The sequence below is a fragment of the Erithacus rubecula genome (assembly GCF_903797595.1).
Source record: "Erithacus rubecula genome assembly, chromosome: 25".
Classification (NCBI taxonomy): domain Eukaryota; kingdom Metazoa; phylum Chordata; class Aves; order Passeriformes; family Muscicapidae; genus Erithacus; species Erithacus rubecula.
The window spans coordinates 1,636,974-1,657,545 of record NC_136677.1 but is presented as its reverse complement, the minus strand read 5'-3'; the positions used below and the strand labels follow the sequence as shown (position 1 = coordinate 1,657,545).

General features: G+C 49.5%; 1 protein-coding gene across 3 annotated transcripts; it reads right to left on the bottom strand.

The window, feature by feature from the left end:
* Positions 1-238: 238 nt before the first annotated feature.
* ALG9 (ALG9 alpha-1,2-mannosyltransferase) lies at positions 239-20,233 on the bottom strand. 3 transcript variants are annotated; one of them, XM_079326902.1, is made up of 16 exons: positions 20,068-20,233; positions 18,591-18,729; positions 18,275-18,409; positions 17,987-18,057; positions 17,225-17,313; positions 16,745-16,880; positions 16,407-16,494; positions 16,188-16,293; positions 12,702-12,824; positions 11,167-11,321; positions 9,466-9,571; positions 8,009-8,156; positions 7,335-7,464; positions 5,128-5,258; positions 575-999; positions 239-540 (listed from the first exon to the last, which is right to left on the bottom strand). In XM_079326902.1, the coding sequence occupies exons 1-15, from the start codon at positions 20,163-20,165 to the stop codon at positions 879-881; spliced, it is 1,776 nt and encodes a 591-aa protein (XP_079183028.1). In that variant the 5' UTR covers positions 20,166-20,233; the 3' UTR covers positions 239-540; positions 575-878. The 3 variants fall into 3 exon arrangements, with proteins under 3 accessions (XP_079183028.1, XP_079183027.1, XP_079183029.1); XM_079326901.1 differs by having other exon boundaries at positions 9,466-9,595; positions 20,068-20,231; XM_079326903.1 differs by lacking the exons at positions 239-540; positions 17,225-17,313; positions 18,275-18,409; positions 18,591-18,729; positions 20,068-20,233 and having other exon boundaries at positions 771-999; positions 9,466-9,595; positions 17,987-18,045.
* Positions 20,234-20,572: the final 339 nt, after the last annotated feature.

The following is a 20,572-nucleotide window of genomic DNA, read 5'->3' as shown; positions in this document are numbered from 1 at the left end:
CATCCCATCCCATCCCATCCCATCCCATCCCATCCCATCCCATCCCATCCCATCCCATCCCCACAGAATTCCAGGGATGCCATTGAAAACTGCTCCCTGCATCCAGCTGGTGATGTGGCAGATTTTAAAAAAGGAGATTTAAGAAGCACAGAACTGCTCTGAGGCATGTTGGACCCACGTTAACACATCCTGGCTATTCTGGGAAACAGAACTGAAGAAAAAGATTTGTCCTTCTCTCTGAATAATTCCACAATTTTTAAGATGCTGAAGTCTAGAATTCAAAGGATCTTGAAGAAATCATTATAAATGGCAATAATCAATCACTTGGCTTCACAGATACCACAAACACTCTGATCCCATTAAACACATAGTCATCTCAGTTTGGTTTTTTTTCTCCCCAAAAGCACAGCTTTATCCCTGGAAATGACTCCTGGGCAGAGCAGCTTTGGCTGTTCCTCCGTGGTGCACAATGTTTCATTCCTTGAGATTCAGTGCATCCCAGTTCATTGTCAGTCCCCTCGGAAAAATAAAATTCCTAAACTTTGTTACCTGAAAAAAAAAAATTATTCCCAACCTCTGTTGCCTGAAAAAAAAGTTTCCTGGGTGAAAGATGACACTGCTTGAGCAGGTGAGGAAGAGGCAGAATTGGAGCAGGATTTTCCCAGATATGCAGAACCTCACCGTACCACCCCCTATTTTATTTCCCATTTTTCTTTTCTCTGGTGTGATCTGCTGGATTTTCCAATGGCTTGAAGCAGAGCTGGGAATGTCCCAGCACCATCCTTCACACAGGGAGCTGATGTGCACCTGCCCAAGAGAGCCAGGAGATGCTTTGGGTGGCTCTTTATTTTTTTTTTTTGGCTGGCCCAGCTATGCTCCTAGCCTCCCATTTTTTTCCTGGCTTGTTTCCTGCGGGGTTTCAGGATGCTGTAGTTGCTGTAGTGGGTGTGCTGCTCTGACAGCAGGGGGATGTAGAACGCCCTCAGCAGCCTGGAGGACCTGGAAAAGCAGAAAGGAAAAGCAAAATCGCCCTTAAGTGGCCAATTCTCAGGATCTGGAGAAGAAAAACAAAAAGCAAATTCCCCCCAAGTGGCCAATTCTCAGCACTCTAACCTCGTGCCCACTATCCACTCTCTGCAGCACTGAGGGGCACAGAGGGCAGGGAGGTGCTGGAATTATGGAAAGAAAATGAAATCCCAGATGGCAACAACCTTGGGGTGACACAGCCCTTCCTCAGGGCACTCTGAGGCTGCTTTTCCCTCCTGCTATCTCCTCTTTTCCATGCAGTTTCCTTGGTTGCTTTTCCCTCCTGCTATCTCCTCTTTTCCATCCAGTTTCCTTGGTTGCTTTTCCCTCCTGCTATCTCCTCTTTTCCATCCAGTTTTCTTGGCTGCTTTTCCCCACCACGCCTCTCTGAGAAGCCAAAAGCAGATTTGATGTGCACTGTGGCGTTTTGAAATTTGCCTCTTGAGCCGATTTTCTGTGGAAATACTGAATTCCAGAGGGCTGGGCAGCTCTAAACCCCACACTGACTGCATCACTTCACAGCCTCTCCAAACTGGACCAGTGGAGCACGGAGAGTTTAATGAAGTCTGGGTGAAATCAGCACCTTGGGGTTGCTAATTGCTGGCTGAGAGTTGTCAATGAATGTATTCTCTCACTAATGGCACAGTGCAGGTTTCAATGTGAAGTGGACAATTAAAACGCCCTTCAGCAGCAGTTCTGAGCTTTGTGAAGCTACAGAAATGGGAGCAACTCATTGAAATGGCGGCTGAGGCAGAGTTTTGCTACCTCAGCAATGCAGTTTTTCTTTTTATGGTTTTAACATCAACTGGATGGGAAAATACCAAACCCTGCCAGCCACAAGGGTAACCCCAGTCACAGAAACTTGGAAAGCAGCAGCAGCACTCAGATTTGGGCTGTTGAGTGGTCAGGGATGGTCACACTTGCTGGTCACTTCAGCTCCCAGCTCTGCTGCTCTGGACATCCAATTCAAGCTTTTTAATTTTTTTTAAGCAGGAAGACAAATTGTGGTTTGTTCACTTGCACTGGAGATCTTTGAAAAAACTGCAGCTTAAAAAAAAAAAAGGCAGGAACTGCCACTGGGAGCTGCATCTCCCCAGGGGCTCCTGCACAGCCTGGCTGGAATCAGGCAGCTCCTGCTCCTCTCCCAGCTCAGAGAGGGAACCTTCACCTGCTGTCACCTCTGTGCCAGCTCAGCCACCTCAGACAGCAGATGGCACAGCAAAGGGGCTGCCTGACAGATGACAGGGAGGATATTTAATGTTCTATTTGCATTTGCTGCTAAATTTGTCCCCCCAGAGATGGAGTGTGGGGAGCTTTAATCAGAGCTCAGCTCCCAGCAGCAGCACCAAGGCCATGGTGGCTCCAAGGGGAGCAGGGTCTGATTTTCCAGGTTTTTTCAGTTCCAGTTTCCAGACCTGGAATCACAGTGATCCTTGGAACTAAGCCTGTTTCTGCCTGAATTTCAAGAAAAACAACTCCAAAACTGTGCCAGTAGTACCAGAGGAAGCTGTTGTGGGATGGAAGGAAATTCCAGGTAAGGAATTCCAGTCCCCCCATCCCAAGTTTCCAGACTAACACAGAATGGCAGCACTTGGACACCTGCAGTGGGGAGAGATCTCTCCTGAATTTTGGAACCTGAGTTTGGTGACAGCAGAGCTCAGAGAGAGGCAGGAGAAGGGAGAAAACCAGGGGATGGCAGGAGGAAGAAGAGCTCTGAAACAGGGACAGGTCCCAGTCCCAGGGACAGGTCCCAGTCCCACCTGGGCAGGTCCCAGTCCCACCTGGACAGGTCCCAGTGCCACAGGGGCAGGTCCCAGTCCCAGGGACAGGTCCCAGTCCCACCTGGGCAGGTCCCAGTGCCACCTGGGCAGGTCCCAGTGCCACCTGGACAGGTCCCAGTGCCACAGGGGCAGGTCCCAGTGCCACCTGGGCAGGTCCCAGTCCCACCTGGGCAGGTCCCAGTCCCATCTGGGCAGGTCCCAGTCCCACCTGGGCAGGTCCCAGTCCCATCTGGGCAGGTCCCAGTCACAGGGACAGGTCCCAGTGCCACCTGGGCAGGTCCCAGTCCCATCTGGGCAGGTCCCAGTCCCACCTGGACAGGTCCCAGTGCCACCTGGACAGGTCCCAGTGCCTCCCAGCCACAAGCAGCTGATGATCAAAGCTCTCTGAAAACCCTTTCAACATTTGCACTTCCTCTGGGGGTTAAATTTTGTACCAGCACACACTTTCCAGAAGTAATTCAGCTACTTTAAAAACAAAAATAAGGAAAACAATTGGAAGCAAACAGCACTAAAGGGAACAAGACATCCTCTTATCAAACCAGGGTAATGCTGTGCTCCAACAAGGTGACCCAAACATTAATTTTGCACTGAGAATTTTTATTTTTTTTTTGATGGAAAACCCAAGTGTTTGGTGCAAACAGACAGCTCAGGCCCTAAAGAGCTGGAAAATATGTGCTGCTCAGAGGGGAGCTGTGATATATTTCCCCTTTTCTGTGCCAGATTCAGAGCACTCAGCCAATATAGAATTAAATGGACCTTGGCAAAGCAGCTTCCTGAGGAGCATAATTAGCTGGTGGCTGGGAGTGCTCTCTAATTCAATTAGCAGCAGCATTTATCAGAGCCAGCTGAGATTCACATTTGCACTTGCTGACGTCAATGGGAGACTCTCAGGGAGCCCAGAAGCTCCAGTGCAGCAGCACTGAACTCAGCTCTGGGGTCATTTTCTGCATTTATTTCATTTCTTTGCACATAAGAGCTGCACTTTGGGCTGAGCTGGGAAGGTGCTTGATGGGTTTGGGGTTGTTTGTTTTTTTTTTTACTCCTTGCACTGAGCTGCAAACCTGAAACCTCCACTCAGCTCCAAAGATCAAGATAAATCAGCTCTAAGAACACACAAATGTGCATTTAAGGGCAAATCCTCTGCAAAGGGAGTGCCTGTGATGCCTCAACTGCCTTGTTAATAAAACTTACTGCCCCCTTCCTTCTCCCTTCCCAAAGTGCTGTCCAAATTGAGCAAAGAAAATGCTGCTCTGAAAGCCAAATGTCATTACTCTCTGGAAAAAAAGAATTTAATCATAGGATTAAATACTTAGAGATTTGCAGGTAATGTTACACACCAGTGGTGGACACACCAAAAATCCTTTTGGCAAAGTTTATCAGGACTCCCAAAACCTGCTGGAGACCATCCTTGTCACCTTCCCTCCTGGATTTTTGTGCAAGCAGGATTGGGATTGAATAAATAATCCTGGGGCTTCCTCTCAAGAAGGAAAACACAGTTCATGGCAGAGCTGGCCAAGGAAAGCTGTTTGTGTCAGCAGGCTGGGAACTCCAGAGTTCTCTGGGGAGCTGCTCAAACATTCTCACTCCTTGCCCCTGCCCTTGCCAGCCCCACTCCCTGCAGGGCCTGAGCACCAGAAACAATCAGGTCTCTCATGGAAAACACCAGGCCACTGAACTCTGGGTGAGTTTTTTTTACTGAGCTTTTTGCAGTCTCTGTCCTGGGCTGACACCTTCATGAGCACAGCTCTGAGGGACTAAAGCAGATCCTGGCACTGCTGAGGGTTCTTGTATTTATAGGACTGTAGGAACAACATTCCCAGTGGCTGACAGGCTGGAGGGGAGCAAATCCCAAATTCTCAGAGATTCCTGACACAGCAGGGTGCTGTGATTCCAGCAGGCATCTCTCCCATGGATTTTCTGGTGTCTAACAAAGGTGTGGCTCTGCTGACTGCACCTCCTCTCTCTGCCAGCTGTCAGAACATTTTTCAGAGCTCATCCCCTCTGATGATTTGTATTTGTTTTGAATTTGGCTGGGACAAAACAGAGTGAAAAGTCTCCTGGGAGGAGGAGGTGACATCCACCTCGTTTCTTTGGAAAACAACCCCAAAAAAAACCTGCTTCAGCAAGAAGTTTTATAAAGAAATCATTTATTTCTTTATAAAAATACTTCCTCACTCTCTGAAGCAACTCAGGTCATACATTTTGCAAGCAGGAGTTTTGACAAAGGCTCCACTCTTGCCCATGCATCTCCTCCCTGTCCACTCTTGCAAAAATCACAGACTTCCACTCCATCCCCCTCTCTCCAAAGTGCAATTCCTACCTGGAAGCATCCAGGAATGGTTTGTAGGCAATGGTCACCCACTCTTCTCTGCTGGAGGAGTACCTGGGCTCCCTTGGGCTCTCTCTTGCTGTGTCCAAGTCCACCAGGTAGTGGCATTTGGAGATGTCAATCTGCAGGCACACAGGCATTGCTGGGGTTTATTTCCTGGCTTTTTGGCTGCCTGGGTTCATTCACAGCAATGAAAATGAGCAATGAAAAGAGGTTTTCATTCCTAGCAGCAGGTGAGATGCTTTGTGCAGGACACAGTGATGGAGTTTAATGTTTTCAAGCAAAACTTTTGTGGGGGAATCCAGCAGGAGACCACATCATGAAACCTCCTCCTTCCTGCTGGGAATCCTGTCTTAATCCTGCCTCACTCCCTCAAACTCTTCCTTGAGGGATTTCAGTTCACTCCCCCACAAAACTTCACTGCCAACGTCCTTGCCCATGCTTGAGATCCCTTTTCTGAAGCACCTTTGGGGTTTAATGTAACAATTTAGGCTGAAAGCAATTAGGTGGATAGCAGATGGCTCTGTGGCATCACAACTGAGTGGCAAATGAAATTACACCACAGGAAAAGCAGCTGAGGATGCTGAATCCACCTCCAGCTCTGTGTGAGAGGAACATTCCAGGCCCTGGGAGAGGTTCTGGCTCATTACAAAAAGACTCTCAAACCACCAACCAAGTTTTTCTGGAAGTGATGTAGAATCATTCAGAGAAAGACAAGTTGCTGTCTCAAGAACCTCACTTGTCTCATCCCAAATGCTGCCCTAAAAGGGGCTGGGACTTCAAATTCCAGGTGCAAGCCACGTTCCCCTTGTATTTTTACAAGGCAAGAATAATATTCCTCTTGCTCAGAGCCAACACAGCCCCTTTGGGGATTTACCCAAAATTTGGGTGATGCACAGACCTTGAAAGAAAGGAATGAGTCTTGGTGGACAAAGCTGGAGGGATTCCTAAATTACATCCTCTCCTCTTCTGTTCCCCTTTCCTTTTCCTCCTCCCACTCTTTATTTGGTGCCACTGCTCTGCCCAGAGCTGCTGGGCCCTGGGGGTGGTAGAAGTGAAAGGAAAGTTCTCCAAAACCCTTTTCTCTGCTGCTCCTGCCTGGATGGATGTAAGAAATGACATTCCTTTTCTCTTAACACTTGCAGAGACAAATGCTCCTCCCAGTGGGGCAAGAGCAAGATAAGTGCTGCTAGATGTGATTAAGGGAAGAGGGATTGCAAAACAAGATCAAATCACTCTTCACCCAGAGTCTCATAGCAACAGGAGCACTGAGCTTCCCTCTTCCATTTCCAAGCAGAGCAGTAAGAGATAATCACACCTGGAGCAGTGAGAGCTGCAGCCAGTAATTGGTTTATCCATGGCTCAGATAATCCTCCTGAACCATTTGTTTCCTCCCCTTTGAATGACCAACAGCCTGTTTAGATTTATCCTCTCTCATAGTCCAGTTCTTGCTAATTATTATCCAACCTCTTAAAAATCTGGATATGCTTGTACCCACTGAACTCACTTGATCTCCTGGTGCAATCAGCAGGTCAAAAGTCAAAGTTTTAAACCCCCTGTTTAATTTCTGATCTCAGAAATCCTGGAGTTGGCATGAGAAATAAGCAAGTTGCAGGGTGACATTAAGGAACAAGCATGAAACAAAAGTGTGTTTTGCTCTATTAGTCACAGGCAGTGTAGCAGCCAGCTGTCTGTGCTAAAAATAAACCTCAGCTAAAGATTTCATAAATTAAATGCACTGCAGCAGACAGCTCCTCTCAGGTGGGAACATGCCTCCTCCCCATTCCAGCAACTGCATAATGAGCCTCAAAATAAGAGTTTTAACCCACAAGACTGCCAAGATTTAACCTGTTAGTAATTCAAAACATGCTGGCTAGCAATAATTTTAGAACAGTCCTGTTTGTGCACTGGTTTTGTTTAGTTCACCCAGGAAATCATCATTCCTGTGATCACATGAACACACTACACTAAACCCACAGCTACAATAATTGGGAGCTCTTCTGCTGCTGCTTTTATTATCATTATTCCTTTAAACTGGCAGATGAAAAGCAAACCATTCACAAGACTGGGGAGATTTCCAAGTGCTGCAGAGGGAGCATTTTTGCTTTGGAACTCCCCAGCAAACAGAAATGGGGAGGCATTGCAGTAATTTGAATTTCCAGCCAGGTAAGGGGAAGGAAGCAGGAATAAATCCTTACATATCTTGATGGCTCCTCCTGGTTCTGGTCATTCATGTCTGTGGGGATGATCCTGGTGGCCATGGGCCCCTTGGCAAAGGGCTTGGGCAGCTGGCCCCTGAACTCTGACAGGATGAACTGGAGCTGCCAGCTGCAGAGAACAGCAGAGAGAGCATTTGCTGTGAGACCAGCACAAACAGAACCAGGGCACCATTCCCAGTGCAGCAGAGACTCCCAGGAACTTGGGGCCAAAGTGCCAAAGAGATCCCAGCTCAGAACTTTCTGGGGAGGCAACTCCAGTGCCCAAAATCACATTTCTGGGAAGAATTTTTTTCTAATGTCCAGCCTGGTAGAGCTGCAGCCTTTGTCCTCTTATATTGCTGGTTGTGAGGTGGCCAAACTCTTCTTTCAGGGGTTCTAGAGGTCAGCAAGGTCACCCCTGAGCCCTTTTCTCCTTTCTCTTCTCTCCAAACTAAACACCCTCAGCTGCTCCTCACACCAGCTGTGTCCCACACCATTCCCCATCCTTTGCTGCCCTTCTCTGGACACATTCCAGCATCTCCATGTCCTTCCTAAACTGAAGGGCCTAGAACTGGATACAGCAGGGAAGGTTGAGCTCCCTGCTCCTGCTGGCCACAGCACTGCTGGTACAGCCAGCATGGCACCAATCTCACCCAGGAGGTGGAAAAACTCACTTGTCTGGCAGCAGGAAGCTGCTGGGGAACCTGTGCCACTCCTTGCCCACACAGACATTGACTGGCCTCCCCTCTGGCACTGTGTGGATGCTGGGGTCAGTGGCAATCCTGTGGAACTCTGGGTACAGGTCCAGGGGCCCATGGTAGCCTGTGCAAGGCAGAAAATAATGTTTTCTATTTTATTTTGATTTTTTAAATAATATTTTAAGTCTAAAGTAAAAGGTGTATTGGATTTTTAACTGGATTTTTAACTGGTAACTCACTGTGTAAATGAACTGGTTTATGCTAAGAAGTGGTTGATTCAAACTCCCCCTCATAGCCTTGGTGCCCCCACCAATTTTATTCATGTTCCCCTGTCCTGGCTGTCAGTGGCCACCAAAACCCCCAAAAATACAGATGAGTGGGAATGCTCTGATTCCAGCAATGTCCAGTCCAAGTCCATTAAGGACTCATGCACCTAATCCAAGTTTTACACAGGAAAATGCTTTTCCAGGTGGGATTATCTATTACCTACTATCTATTAATAATCTACTATCTATTATCCACTATCTATTATCCACTATTTATTATCCACTATCTATTTGGAAGCTTTAATACCAGCCAGGTTCTAGATCAGTGCAGTTGCACTGGTAAAAGGTGAAGAGCATTTTTAAGTGCTGTAATGCTGTTGATCCATTCCCATACATATTGACAAATATATTATTAATAATTAATGGTGACCATCAGAACTTACTCCTTCCCCTGCAGCAAGGACACCCAAACTTGCTGATTTCTACAAAGCAGCCCAAATTCTGCAGCCTAAGAGGCAGGAGAGCAGTGTCCCAGTCTGAGGTTTCTCCTTTGCCCCAAGATCACCCCAGAGGGACATGAGGTGGTTCAAACCCTGGTTCTCCCTGAAGCAGCCAAAGAGAGATTGCAGGAGATGGTTTTCTCTTTTTCCAGGATTGTTTATTGTTTCTTATCTCAGGGACTTTTTGCCTGGCCAGCAGAGTCTGCTCAGCCTGGCATCCATGGTGGAATCTGCCTGGTGAGGGCAGGGCTGATCTTAGATAGTTTGTACTACATATTATATGTTTACAACAATTTTCCCAATACAATACAATTTTATTAAATAGTCCAGCCCTGACCCCATCCAATCCAAGAGTGCCAACGTGTCACCCAACATGGATAACAGGGAGAAGAAGGAGGAAAAGGTGTCCACTCCCCAAATTCTCCATCTTGACCACATGTCCCTTATCATAAACACTCCAAAAAACCTATTTATCTACATTCTAAAAGTCTAATTATACTTTCCTAATTTTGGTAGCTTGTTTCCATTCCCTCTGTGTTGATAATTTCCCCCAGGGGTTGGAATTCAGCGCCTGAGACACTCAGAGTCTTTGAGACCCTCAGGGGGGTTTAAGGAGGTCAGGGGAACACCCTGAGCTCCCACAAGAGGGAAAATGTGAAATACCAACCCTTGAACAAGGCAGCAGAGCGTGAGAGTGACAGAAGGCCAAAGAGGAGGACAGTCCCCAGGGCCAGCCAGCTGGAGGACACTGTGTAGTGCTGCAGGCGGTAGCGCTGGAAGATGAAGTGGTAACATTTCTCAGGGAAGAGATTAAAAAAAAAAAAAAAAGAGACAAGATGAAGTTACTCCAACTCTGATCCATTCAGTACAATTCTTATTTTTACATCAAGTTTTTAATAACAGTGCATCCCCCTACTAGATCTTGGTGGTTTTTTTAATTTAGAGCCATAAAAATGCACAGAAATTCATAGGGTTGGGTTGTATTTAACTGATAATTTGGGGTGTTTCAAGAAGTTTTCAGCTGTTTTAGCTAGAAAGGACCTGAAGTGCTCTCAGGTGAACCAGGGAAAAGTGAAAGTCACTCTCAGGCAGCTCTGCAGAAGTTCCCTGCACAGACTCACCTGATTCTGCATGCTGGACTGAACTCCTGCCTAACACGAGCTCCATGACCCAGATTTGCAGAGTGACCTCTGCTTGTTTACCCTGCCTGCACAAACCACAGCTCTGAAGTGGATAAAAGAACACAGAGCACATTCTGCATGCAGCAAAAAACACAAGTCACTCTGAAACTGATAAAAAAAAATGATGAAAAATGGGTAAGAAAAATGGACACAAGAAAAATTGGTAAAAGTCCTTAAATTTTTTGTTTTTTTTTTTTTTTTTTTACAATTCAAAAGCCTTTCTGGAAATAGCCAGGAGGAAATAGATCCAGTCCTTCCTTGGTCCTACCCTCCTGTTTTTCACTCCCTGCCCTCAGCTGGTCTCTGTTTCTCTTGCCCTGTTTGCATTTTTCTCATAACAACCAAATCCACGTGGTTTGGAGGGGGAGAGGGACAAGCTTATCCTGCTGGTGGGCAGGAAGCTCCAAATTCTCAGCTGGATGCTCCAAACTGGGCAAAATGTCATCAAACAGTGGTAAAATATGCAAGAAATGTACACAAAACTTTCTTAAAGCTGTGTTTAAAATAAAAATAAATGAACACTGCTTTGTGATGCTGTGACAGCACAGAGGAATTCTCACTCAGAGCTATAAAATTGGTGACATTCCAGAGTGGAGGCAAGGACTGGAACTTATCTGGGGATGAATGGAAATCCAGAGTGGGAGCAGCAGCTGAGCAAGGAAAGGCTGAGGGGAGGGCAGGAATCCCACCTGGAGCAGCAGGAAGAGGCCAAACAGCTGGAACAGGCCCCAGCAGGGACTCCTGGCTGCATCCCTGAGCCTTTGGAACAGCAGGAGATGAATAATTCTGAGCTTTGGGAAGGTTTATATCAACCTGTGTTAGTGCTTTGCTCTGTGAAGTGGTTCAAGTGATGTTTACTAAACATCCAGTTTTTAGCTCTTCCAAGTGTTCAGTGCAATTCCCCAACGTTCAAATGAGATCCCTTTGCCTTTTTCCAAGCCAGTGAGGGATTCCTTCTAAAACACATTAAAATGCATTCCCTACACACCCACATTCCTGCCCAAGGAGGGACAATTCCATCAGCAGAATGGGTGAAAAAAAACCTTCTTGGCTTTTGTGTGGTGTTGGCACTACAGCTTCACAACTCCAGGAATTCCCACTTGGGATTGGAGAACAATTCAAAATTGCCATAAAGATAACAGCTGGGAAATATTCTCAGCTATTTGTTAGAAATCACTGGAATTTACCTGAAGAGCAGAGAGAGCCACAGCAGCAGAGAGACAGATGAGGGGATAGATGGGGAAGAGAAATCTCTCTTCTTTGTGGGGCTGGCTGAAGAAAATCAGGATCCAGATGTACATGGGAGCCAGGGTCAGCCAGTAGGGACGGCCCAGATTCTGAACTGGAAGAAACAAAACCTCAGCAAAGGAGCAATGCAAGAATTCCTTCTGTTGCACAATCCTCTCTCACACCCAGAGCCCACTCTGGAGACCCAAACACACCCTGCTCTGAAACCCAGGTAACACAAACAGCCAGCAGGGCATTTCCTCAGAGCATTTTCTGCAGATTCCTACAATTCTGACAATTCAAACTGCCTTAGGAAAAACCAAAAGGAGAAAATAAAGTGTTAGTGAAGCCAACAAGACACAAAACCCATCGAGAGCTGCCAGGTCTGAATAGGAAAACAGGAGTGCTGGGTTTGCTACACACAAAAATCAGAAAGAGCCTCCTCAGGATCTTCCCCTCCCCAGTGTTGTTTAGTTTGCCCAACCTCCATTGCCTCATTACAAAAACACCCCCAGGAGAAGTCTCCCAGGCACCTTCTGCTTAACAGAGGAAATAACTGACTCAAAAATAACAACAATTACCCTGAATTTCTGTCACACTCAGGAGGGTTCTACCCTGCCTGGCAATTTTCAGTCCCTTTCCTACCCCCTTGCTGCTCCCAACAGCAGAGCAAAGCAATTAAGCTGAAGGCATTTCCCAGACAATGAGAACAAAGCCCTTGGCAGAGTCACTGCTGCTGCTGAGTACAAGAACACCAAGGGAACAGCAGGAAATCTTGCATTTACAGGAGCTCCTACTGAGCTTTTACTGCTTTCTGAGAGTTTGTCACTCCAAGCCAAGCAACAGACAGAAGCAAACATCTCTTAACATACATTTTCATCCAGGATTGTGTTACTGGTTGATGTATCCAGCAAAAAAAAAAACCAGACTGGTGAATCTGGTGGCTGCTGCTGACCCTTGATGGATTTTCCTTAGGAAAACAGCAGAGAAGAATTTACACTTCTGGAGTCACAAGTGTCATGTGTTCAAACTGATGTCATTTTATGCAATAAAAAGCTCAGTGTGAAGTAGGGAATATCCTGGTTCCTCCTTTTATTTTAACTCTCAGTATATCCACACCCATGGAGACAATTCCCAGAGCAAGGGCTCAGTCCTGGCAGCTGAAAAATCCACAGTGCACAGACCAGGCCAGCTTAAACCCCAAAAGGATTTTTGCAGCTGCAGAAAAGATGGGAACACCACCAGGTACAGCTGCTCCCCCCTTCAGGATTGCTGACTGGCCATTCCTGATGCATTCAGTGCCAGGATGAAGCTCAGGAGCCACACACCTTGCCTGCCTTGCTTTTTTTAAACACCTTTTTCCTCTTGAGGTGGAGGAAAGGAGCAATCCTGAACTGCAAGTGAGCTCCAGGAACTTTCCTGGTGCTCCAAAGGTTTTTGCTGCTCCCAGTTTCACTGCCAGAGCAGCAAACTCTGCCAGCTGCCCTGCACTCACCACGGAATTTCTGCAGCAGACACTCCATCAGGCAGGTCAGAGGCAGCACCAGCAGGGCCAGCACAAAAACCACATTAAAATTCAGAAATCCATTGATGAAATAGAAGTACCAGGGTTCTGTACCTAAAGGGTGAGAAAAAAGGAAAAAAATGAGGTTTGAAACACAAGCTTTGGTTCTTCTCTGCCTGACACAGCACATCAGAGTATCTCACTCTCACACCTGCCCAAGAAACTTCATTGTCTTCCTGCTCAGAAATTATTTTTCTCCTTATTTCTTTCCACTAGGGATGAATAATTAATATCACATCTGCTGCTCATGGATCCCAGACCAACAGGCAGCAGAATTCTGTGGCACAGAGCTCCTTCCATTCACAAGGACAGCAAAGGGAGCAGAGGTGGAAACTTGTAAAACTGAGAGACTTGACCCCCAAATTCATCCTTTCTTTCTAACTGCAGAGGAATAACACAAACCCACAGAATGTCATGGAATTCTGGAGTGAGGATGTTCATTCTGTGCTGGCACAAACAGAAAGGATTAAAAAGGAAAGGAGTTTGTATTCCCACTTCACCCCAACAAAGACTCAGCCACTCAATGCTGGTTTTGGTCCCTCCTCAGACTCAGCACAATTTCAGTGCCTGTGAATTGTGTGAAATGCCCCAAATTCAGCCTGTTCTGACACAAACAGGAGCCAGGCAGCTCTGCCTCCACACTCAGGAACTGGCTGCAAGCTCTGGAGGATGTAAACTGAAAGAAACTCCATCCAACTGTCATTTCTTTAGACTCTGAATTCAGGATGCTTCAAGCCCTTAACAATAAGGGATGCCAGTTCCTCTGCACACATTTCCCACTCTCTCAGGGTGATTAGCTCAATCAGCCACTAAATGACAGGCGGGGGCTTTAATCATGGCACTGTTGTGACATGTGTCACATGCCACAGCAATTTCCTGCAATCACAGCCACTCAAATTGGGTCCGTGTTGAAATTCATCAGACAACTGAAGAGCAGCAAGGAAAACCCAAAAGCTCTGCAGTTCCTACAGCAAGGGAAAAAAAAATATAATGAAAGGGGAGAAGGTATAGTGGGAATGTCAGTAACAGGGCACTGGAGTCACTGCTTGGCCAAGCAGTTTGGGTTTGGAGAGGAAAACCCGAGTTATTAGCACTGAAAGCAAACAGCAATTACAGAAATGAGTTCTACATCTTTAAAGGATAATTCCAGGGACAATCCTGTCACCTTTCTGGCTGTGGTGGAAAGCAAAGGGAATTCACCCTGAATTCACCTCTCTCTGCTCTGGTTTCTGGTTTGGCAGCCTGGGAGTCAGGAGTGAAGGACATTTCATGAAACACAACTCCTCCACAATCCAAACACAGCCCAGATAATGCTTCTAATAAACAGATCAGCTGCTCTGAAGCACAGCTTCAACAAAAAAAAAAAAAAAAAAAAAGGCTGCTTGCTATCATTTTTTTGCAGGGGGACAGAATTGCTCATAAAAAACAAGCATTCCTCCTCCAATGAGGGATTTTCTTCTCTGTGAAAAGCTAAAAAAAAAATAAAAAGGGGGAAAAAAGAACAGTGCACAGCAGGCAAAAAGCAGCAGGTTGGCTCAGTGGTGATGCAGCCATTCAGAGGCACTCAGGCTCAAAGCCTCCCAGGGCAAAAGGGTTTTTATTCCTGTTATCCACATGGCTCAAGGTGAAGTGAGGCAGAACTGCATCTCAAAAAGCAGTGGCAGAAATTGTGGCCCAGAACATCATCTGTGAAGCAAGGAGGGACACTGAGAACTCTGCATGCCCAGTGCTCATCTCCCAGAGCAGACACATCCCAGCAGACAGATGGGGAAAGCAGTGGGAGGAGAGCAGCCAGGCAGCTCCATGGGGAAAAGCAGCTGGAAGCACTGCCAGACCCCAGGGAGAAAATGCTCTGAACCCTCAGCTCTGGGAATGGCCCCAGCAGCAATTCCAGAGCTCAAACAGAGTGAATCCAACTCAGCCACGCTGCCCTTGGCACAGCAATGTGAGGGCAGCTCAGGACACAGCAGGAGAGCTGGAAAAGAGGTTTAAGATAAGGAATCCCATCTTGGGTGAAGTCTGAGTGCAGGAACTGCAGCTGGCAAGCAGCAGCTAAGCTGCAATGATTTGGTCATGAGTCACAGCCCTGACTCTGATTCAGTGCTGCTACAATGAACAGTCTGCTCACTGCATTTCATTTATTCTCACCCTGTGCAAGAATCAGGGCTCCACAGAGAAAGGGGTCACATGAACAGCTCCAGCACCTTCCATCAAAGATGAATAAAGCTTCTCAAAGTGGGACAAAACTTTGGTCATAAATTATGGCATTTTAGAATATAAGTAAACAACACCCCAAGGCCTCAGAATCAGGGATATACTCTTAGCAGCTATTTTCCCTTGGCTGTAGAAACTTAATCACTCCAGGGGAATATTAATTGCACAGACAATATTTATGTAGAGGGAGTGTATTGCTAAAGACAGAAGAAGAAAAAAAAATTAATTGAACTTGTCTCCAAAATACTGTGGTGCTTACACTGGAGATGATCTGAGTTGGTGACTCTGCCCCATCATGTGAACATTGGGAAATCCCAGTTTCCACAGCCAAGAGGGATTGGCCAGCCTTTCATCTCCCCTGGCAGGGTTGTTTTTCCCCAGTGTTTTGAAGCTCTCCAAACACACAGTGTTGTCCTGGCCACACTGCACTGAGCAGCAGTTCCAGGCAGGCTCTGGTACTAGCCCCAGGATGTTGTGTGAATGTCACTGTGAATAAAACTCTTCAGGACAGATTGGTCCCTGGAGGCTTCTGGAAACAACTCATGCACCAGTGTGGAAAAGGTCAGGCACAAACCCCTGCCAAAACCTATCAGAGACAGAGGCTGGAGTTTGCTTACAGAACACTCCCAGCTCCACATTTCAGAGCCTCCTGCAGGGGCCAAGACCAGCTGCTGCCCTGCTGTGCCACAGCACAAGTGACAAATCAGCACTCAGCACCCCCCAGAGCAGCCAGAGAAAGCCTGGCTGCTGCTCACCACGGCTGAATCCCTCCTGAGCAGCTCCTCTGGCCTCAAACAGGGCACAGAGATGCTGCAGGGCTCCTGAGGGCACTGCCAGCCCTTCTAGAAATTCATTTCCTGCTGTGCAGCTGCAGAAGTGCAGGGCATGGACAGAAAGAAGCATGGATTCTGCACCATCCCTCACTGTCCCAAAGTTCTGCAGCCTGACTGTGAGGAACAGCAGCCAGGAGCAAGACTGAAGCTGACAAACACACAGAGGCCACTTGTGCACAGACAGTGAGACATCTCCTGGCAGCTTTTGGGGAGTGGGAAGGGAACAGAAGCAGCAGAGCTCCAGTGGAGGAACAGGGCAGTGCACTGCCAGCTCAACAGAGACATCCTGTGTGCAGAAGCTGCAGCTGCAGGAAAGGCACTGCCAGCCAGAAAACATGGGCCCCTCCCTGGCTCCTCACCCCAAACTCACCATAGAGATCAGGGCCGTGGGGGGTGAAGACATTGTACAGAACAATGTTGAGAGGTGCCACCACCAGCTTCCCATAGTAATAGCTGTCCACCACCACCAAGGGCACCTGCAAAAAAGCAGATTTTAGTTCAAGTGCCAGCAGCTCAAACTGATTTTCCTAAAGGAACTCATGCCTTCCATTGCCATCCATTCCCTCTTTGTGCTGTTGCAGGCACTCACCAGAAACAGGATCAAGGACACCATGCACCAGTTCAGGAAACTTTTCCACCTCTTCTTCAGGATCAACAAGTCAAAGGCAATAGGAAGCCTGAAAGGGAGAGCAGCTGTCAGCTGGAGACTGAGAGCCCCACTGCAGGTTCAAAGCAAGAAAAAGAACCAGCATCTCACTGGCCTCTGCTCCCACCCCAGATTCACCCTCCAGCTCAGCTTTTACTCATATTAATGCCAGGGCTTTTAATGCTAAGCTGGCAGCTCAGCCCCTGCTGGTTTTCTCCTCCACCCCACTCTCCCCAGCCAGGTGAGAAGCACCTGAGAAAGGGCCAGAAACCCCTGCTTACCCCAGAGCTGCACTGAAGGGCCAGCCCAGCAGAGCTCCAGCAGCCACCCCCAGCACTGCCACAGAGGTCCTGTCCATGTACCAGCCTGTCATGGCCACCACTGTGGTGTACATGCAGAAACTGCTGGGGAGGAAAGCTGCAAGGAAAGGGGGGGAAAGGTCAGCACAGCTTCACCAAACTCCTCCAGCAAGTGTTGGACAAGACTCTTGCAGTGCCTGGGAAAACAGGTACAACCAGCCAGAGGGGACAGCACACAAAGGCAAATTGCCAAATATCAGCCTCCTTCCTTAGAGCTAGAGAGGTGCAAGGAAAGAAGGCCAAGAGTCTCTTTAAAAGGCACAACAATATTCACCAACAGGCCTGGAAATTGCACCACACAGAATAAAATTTGAAACAATGCTTATCCTGCCACCCTGGAAATGTGATTTTCCTCTCTCTGGAGCTTTGGCCATTGTTAGTGCCAGTGCCAAGCCCACTCACCTGCAGAAGCACAGAACATCCCCGTGCTGAGCACTAGGAAAGCCAACATCAGCCTGCTCACGTGCAGCCCAAACTTCTTGCACACAGCCCTGGGGAAGCAGCAGAGAAACAGGTACCACAAAACAGCCTCAGGGTAAAAAATCAGCAGCACCAAGGCATGCAGAGCCACAAACAACCCATGGAGCAGCCTGGGGGCTCTGAGGTGGGGCATTCCCAACACTCAGCTGGATTTCACATCAATCCATCCACAATCCTCACCCCTCACAAAACCCCATCGTGCAAAAAAACCTCCCTAAACCAGACAAACAAAAAGGTCATGCAAGGTAGTGGTTTGAAAATCAGGAGTGAAGAGGCAGTGGGTGAAAATAAAAACCCAGTTTAGACAAGATAATTGCATGTTAGGGCTACTGATTTTAGTGATGTGAGCAGCACTGGCAGAGAGATTACAGACAGCAGCAATCAATGTGTTCCAGTCAAAATCACTGTGATAAGCAAATACAGCACCAGACACTCCTCAGTCTGCAACACTCCCACCCTGCAGTGAAAAAATGAGTGGAGTCAACAAAATGCTGGAGTAGAGGTGTGGGTGGCAGATCTGGGAGTACAATTTTGTCCTAATTGTGGCATTCTGACCAACATCTCCTTGAGTTATCACAAAAACATGTATTTTCTCATCTCCCCACGAGCTCCAAAGGCTGTTTCCTGTGGCAGATGTCACCCACACTGCCCCCAAACATCCCCTGCAGACAGACTGACACTCACTTGTAGAAGTAGAGTTCACAAATGCAGCTCAGGAAGGCCAGGAAGCATCGCAGGAAGTAGAAGATGAGAACCTAGCAGACACAGGCAGAGGCTGAATGAGGCACAGGACACAAAAAAAAGGGTTTGTAAAGCATCAGGGGAAACCCACAAACCCCTGGAAATCCCTACAGGGAGGTCAGTGTTTGTCAACAAACCCGAGTTTTACCGTGGAGTCAATTCCAACACAAACAGCACAGCTGCTTCACACACACTAAAGGCACATTTCCTCCTCACAAAAGATTTATTTACCTTGTTGGTTTGCAGAACCCTGGCATGAAACCAGGCTGGCAAGGCATGGAGCCACAGGTAGGCATAGGAGCGGATGGCATAGGCTGGAGAGTACTCCCATGTCTGGAACCCCTTGCCATAAATGAGGTAGTGTGTCTGCAACACAGATCAAATCCATAAATTAACGTGCAGCACAGTTTTTCACTCCCCACCTTGGCATCTAAGAGCAAAAAAAAATTCCCATTGAAACAGAGGGACCAGCACAAAGTCCTAAATAAAAGGAGATTTGCACAGGACAGGTACAAAGTGCCAGTGGCAAGGGCAGGAGGGCACTCACGGGTTCCCAGTAGTTGAAGGTCTCGTCACAATCCGAGATGTTGCTGAGCAGAGCTGCACAGAACCTGGCTGAGATCAGACACTTGAAGGCTGTCGATCCTTCCGGGGCCCACACGTGCCCTGCTTTGCTCCCGGACGGTCTAACCCAAAGGAGGCAAATAAATAAATAAACAAACAAATCAGAAATAGGAACGTGCCGCAGGAAGCCTCAGACAGGAGATCACGGCGAGCAAAGGGTCAGGGCGGTGCTGGGCAGGCTCCTCACAAGGACGGGCCACCAGCCCCGGCCCCGGGAGCCCTGACAGCCCCGGGAGCCCCCGCTCCATCCCCGGTAGCTCCAGCTCCATCCCCGGTATCCTCAGCTCCATCCCCGGTATCCTCAGCTCCATCCCCGGTATCCTCAGCTCCATCCCCGGGAGCCCCCGCTCCATCCCCGGTATCCTCAGCTCCATCCCCGGTATCCTCAGCTCCATCCCCGGTAGCCCCAGCTCCATCCCCGGTATCCTCAGCTCCATCCCCGGTATCCTCAGCTCCATCCCCGGTAGCCCCAGCTCCATCCCCGGTATCCTCAGCTCCATCCCCGGGAGCCCCTGCTCCATCCCCGGTATCCTCCGCTCCATCCCCGGTATCCTCAGCTCCATCCCCGGGAGCCCCCGCTCCATCCCCGGGAGCCCCCGCTCCATCCCCGGTATCCTCCGCTCCATCCCCGGGAGCCCCCGCTCCATCCCCGGTATCCTCCGCTCCATCCCCGGTATCCTCAGCTCCATCCCCGGGAGCCCCCGCTCCATCCCCGGGAGCCCCCGCTCCATCCCCGGTAGCCTCCGCTCCATCCCCGGTATCCTCAGCTCCATCCCCGGTATCATCCGCTCCATCCCCGGTATCATCCGCTCCATCCCCGGGAGCCCCAGCACCATCCCCGGTATCCTCAGCTCCATCCCCGGTATCCTCAGCTCCATCCCCGGTATCCCCCGCTCCATCCCCGGTAGCCCCCGCTCCATCCCCGGTATCCTCCGCTCCATCCCCGGTATCCTCAGCTCCATCCCCGGTATCCTCAGCTCCATCCCCGGTAGCCCCCGCTCCATCCCCGGTATCCTCAGCTCCATCCCCGGTATCCTCAGCTCCATCCCCGGTAGCCCCCGCTCCATCCCCGGTAGCCCCCGCTCCATCCCCGGTATCCTCAGCTCCATCCCCGGTATCCTCCGCTCCATCCCCGGTAGCTCCAGCTCCATCCCCGGTATCCTCAGCTCCATCCCCGGTAGCTCCAGCTCCATCCCCGGTATCCTCAGCTCCATCCCCGGTAGCTCCAGCTCCATCCCCGGTAGCCCCAGCTCCATCCTCGGTAGTCCCAGCTCAATCCTCGGTAGCCCCCACTCCGTCCCCGGTAGCCCAAATACCCCGGTATCCCCCGCTCCATCCCCGGTATCCCCGCAGCCCCCGCTCCATCCCCGCAGCCCCCGCTCCATCCCCGCTGCCCCCACCCGGTGCCCGGCTCCTCTCCGCCCGCGGGCTCGCCCCGCCGCCCCGCCGGGTCCCCGCCGCCCGCCCGCGGGCGCTGCCGGGCGCCCTTGGCCGCCATGGCGGGTGCGGGCAGGCGGCGCCCGCAGGCCCCGGCCCGGCCCGAGCAAACGCGACTGCGGCGCTGAAGCCAACGCCGCCATGGCGGGTGAGGGCAGGCGGCGTCCGCAGGCCCCGGCCCGGCCCGAGCAAACGCGAGTGCGGCGCTGAAGCCAACGCCGCCATGGCGGGTGAGGGCAGCGCGCTGCCCCCGGGCGGCGGAGAGAGCGGCGACAGGGACAGACGGGGACAGGAATGGGACAGGGACAGGGACAGGGACAGGGACAGGGACAGGGACAGGGACGGGGACGGGGACGGGGACGGGGATGGGACAGGGACAGGGACGGGGACGGGGACGGGGACGGGGACGGGGACGGGGACGGGGACGGGGACGGGGACGGGGATGGGACAGGGACAGGGACAAGGACA

Excerpts from the sequence above, each read along its gene's own strand:
- ALG9 (XM_079326901.1), bottom strand. The coding sequence starts at position 20,165 with ATGGCGGCCAAGGGCGCCCGGCAGCGCCCGCGGGCGGGCGGCGGGGAC. Across the intron at positions 17,314-17,986 it reads TGTGAACTCTACTTCTACAA|GGCTGTGTGCAAGAAGTTTG; the intron begins GTGAGTGTCAGT and ends CTGCTTCCCCAG. Across the intron at positions 8,157-9,465 it reads CTCTGCTGCCTTGTTCAAGG|GCTACCATGGGCCCCTGGAC; the intron begins GTTGGTATTTCA and ends TGCCTTGCACAG.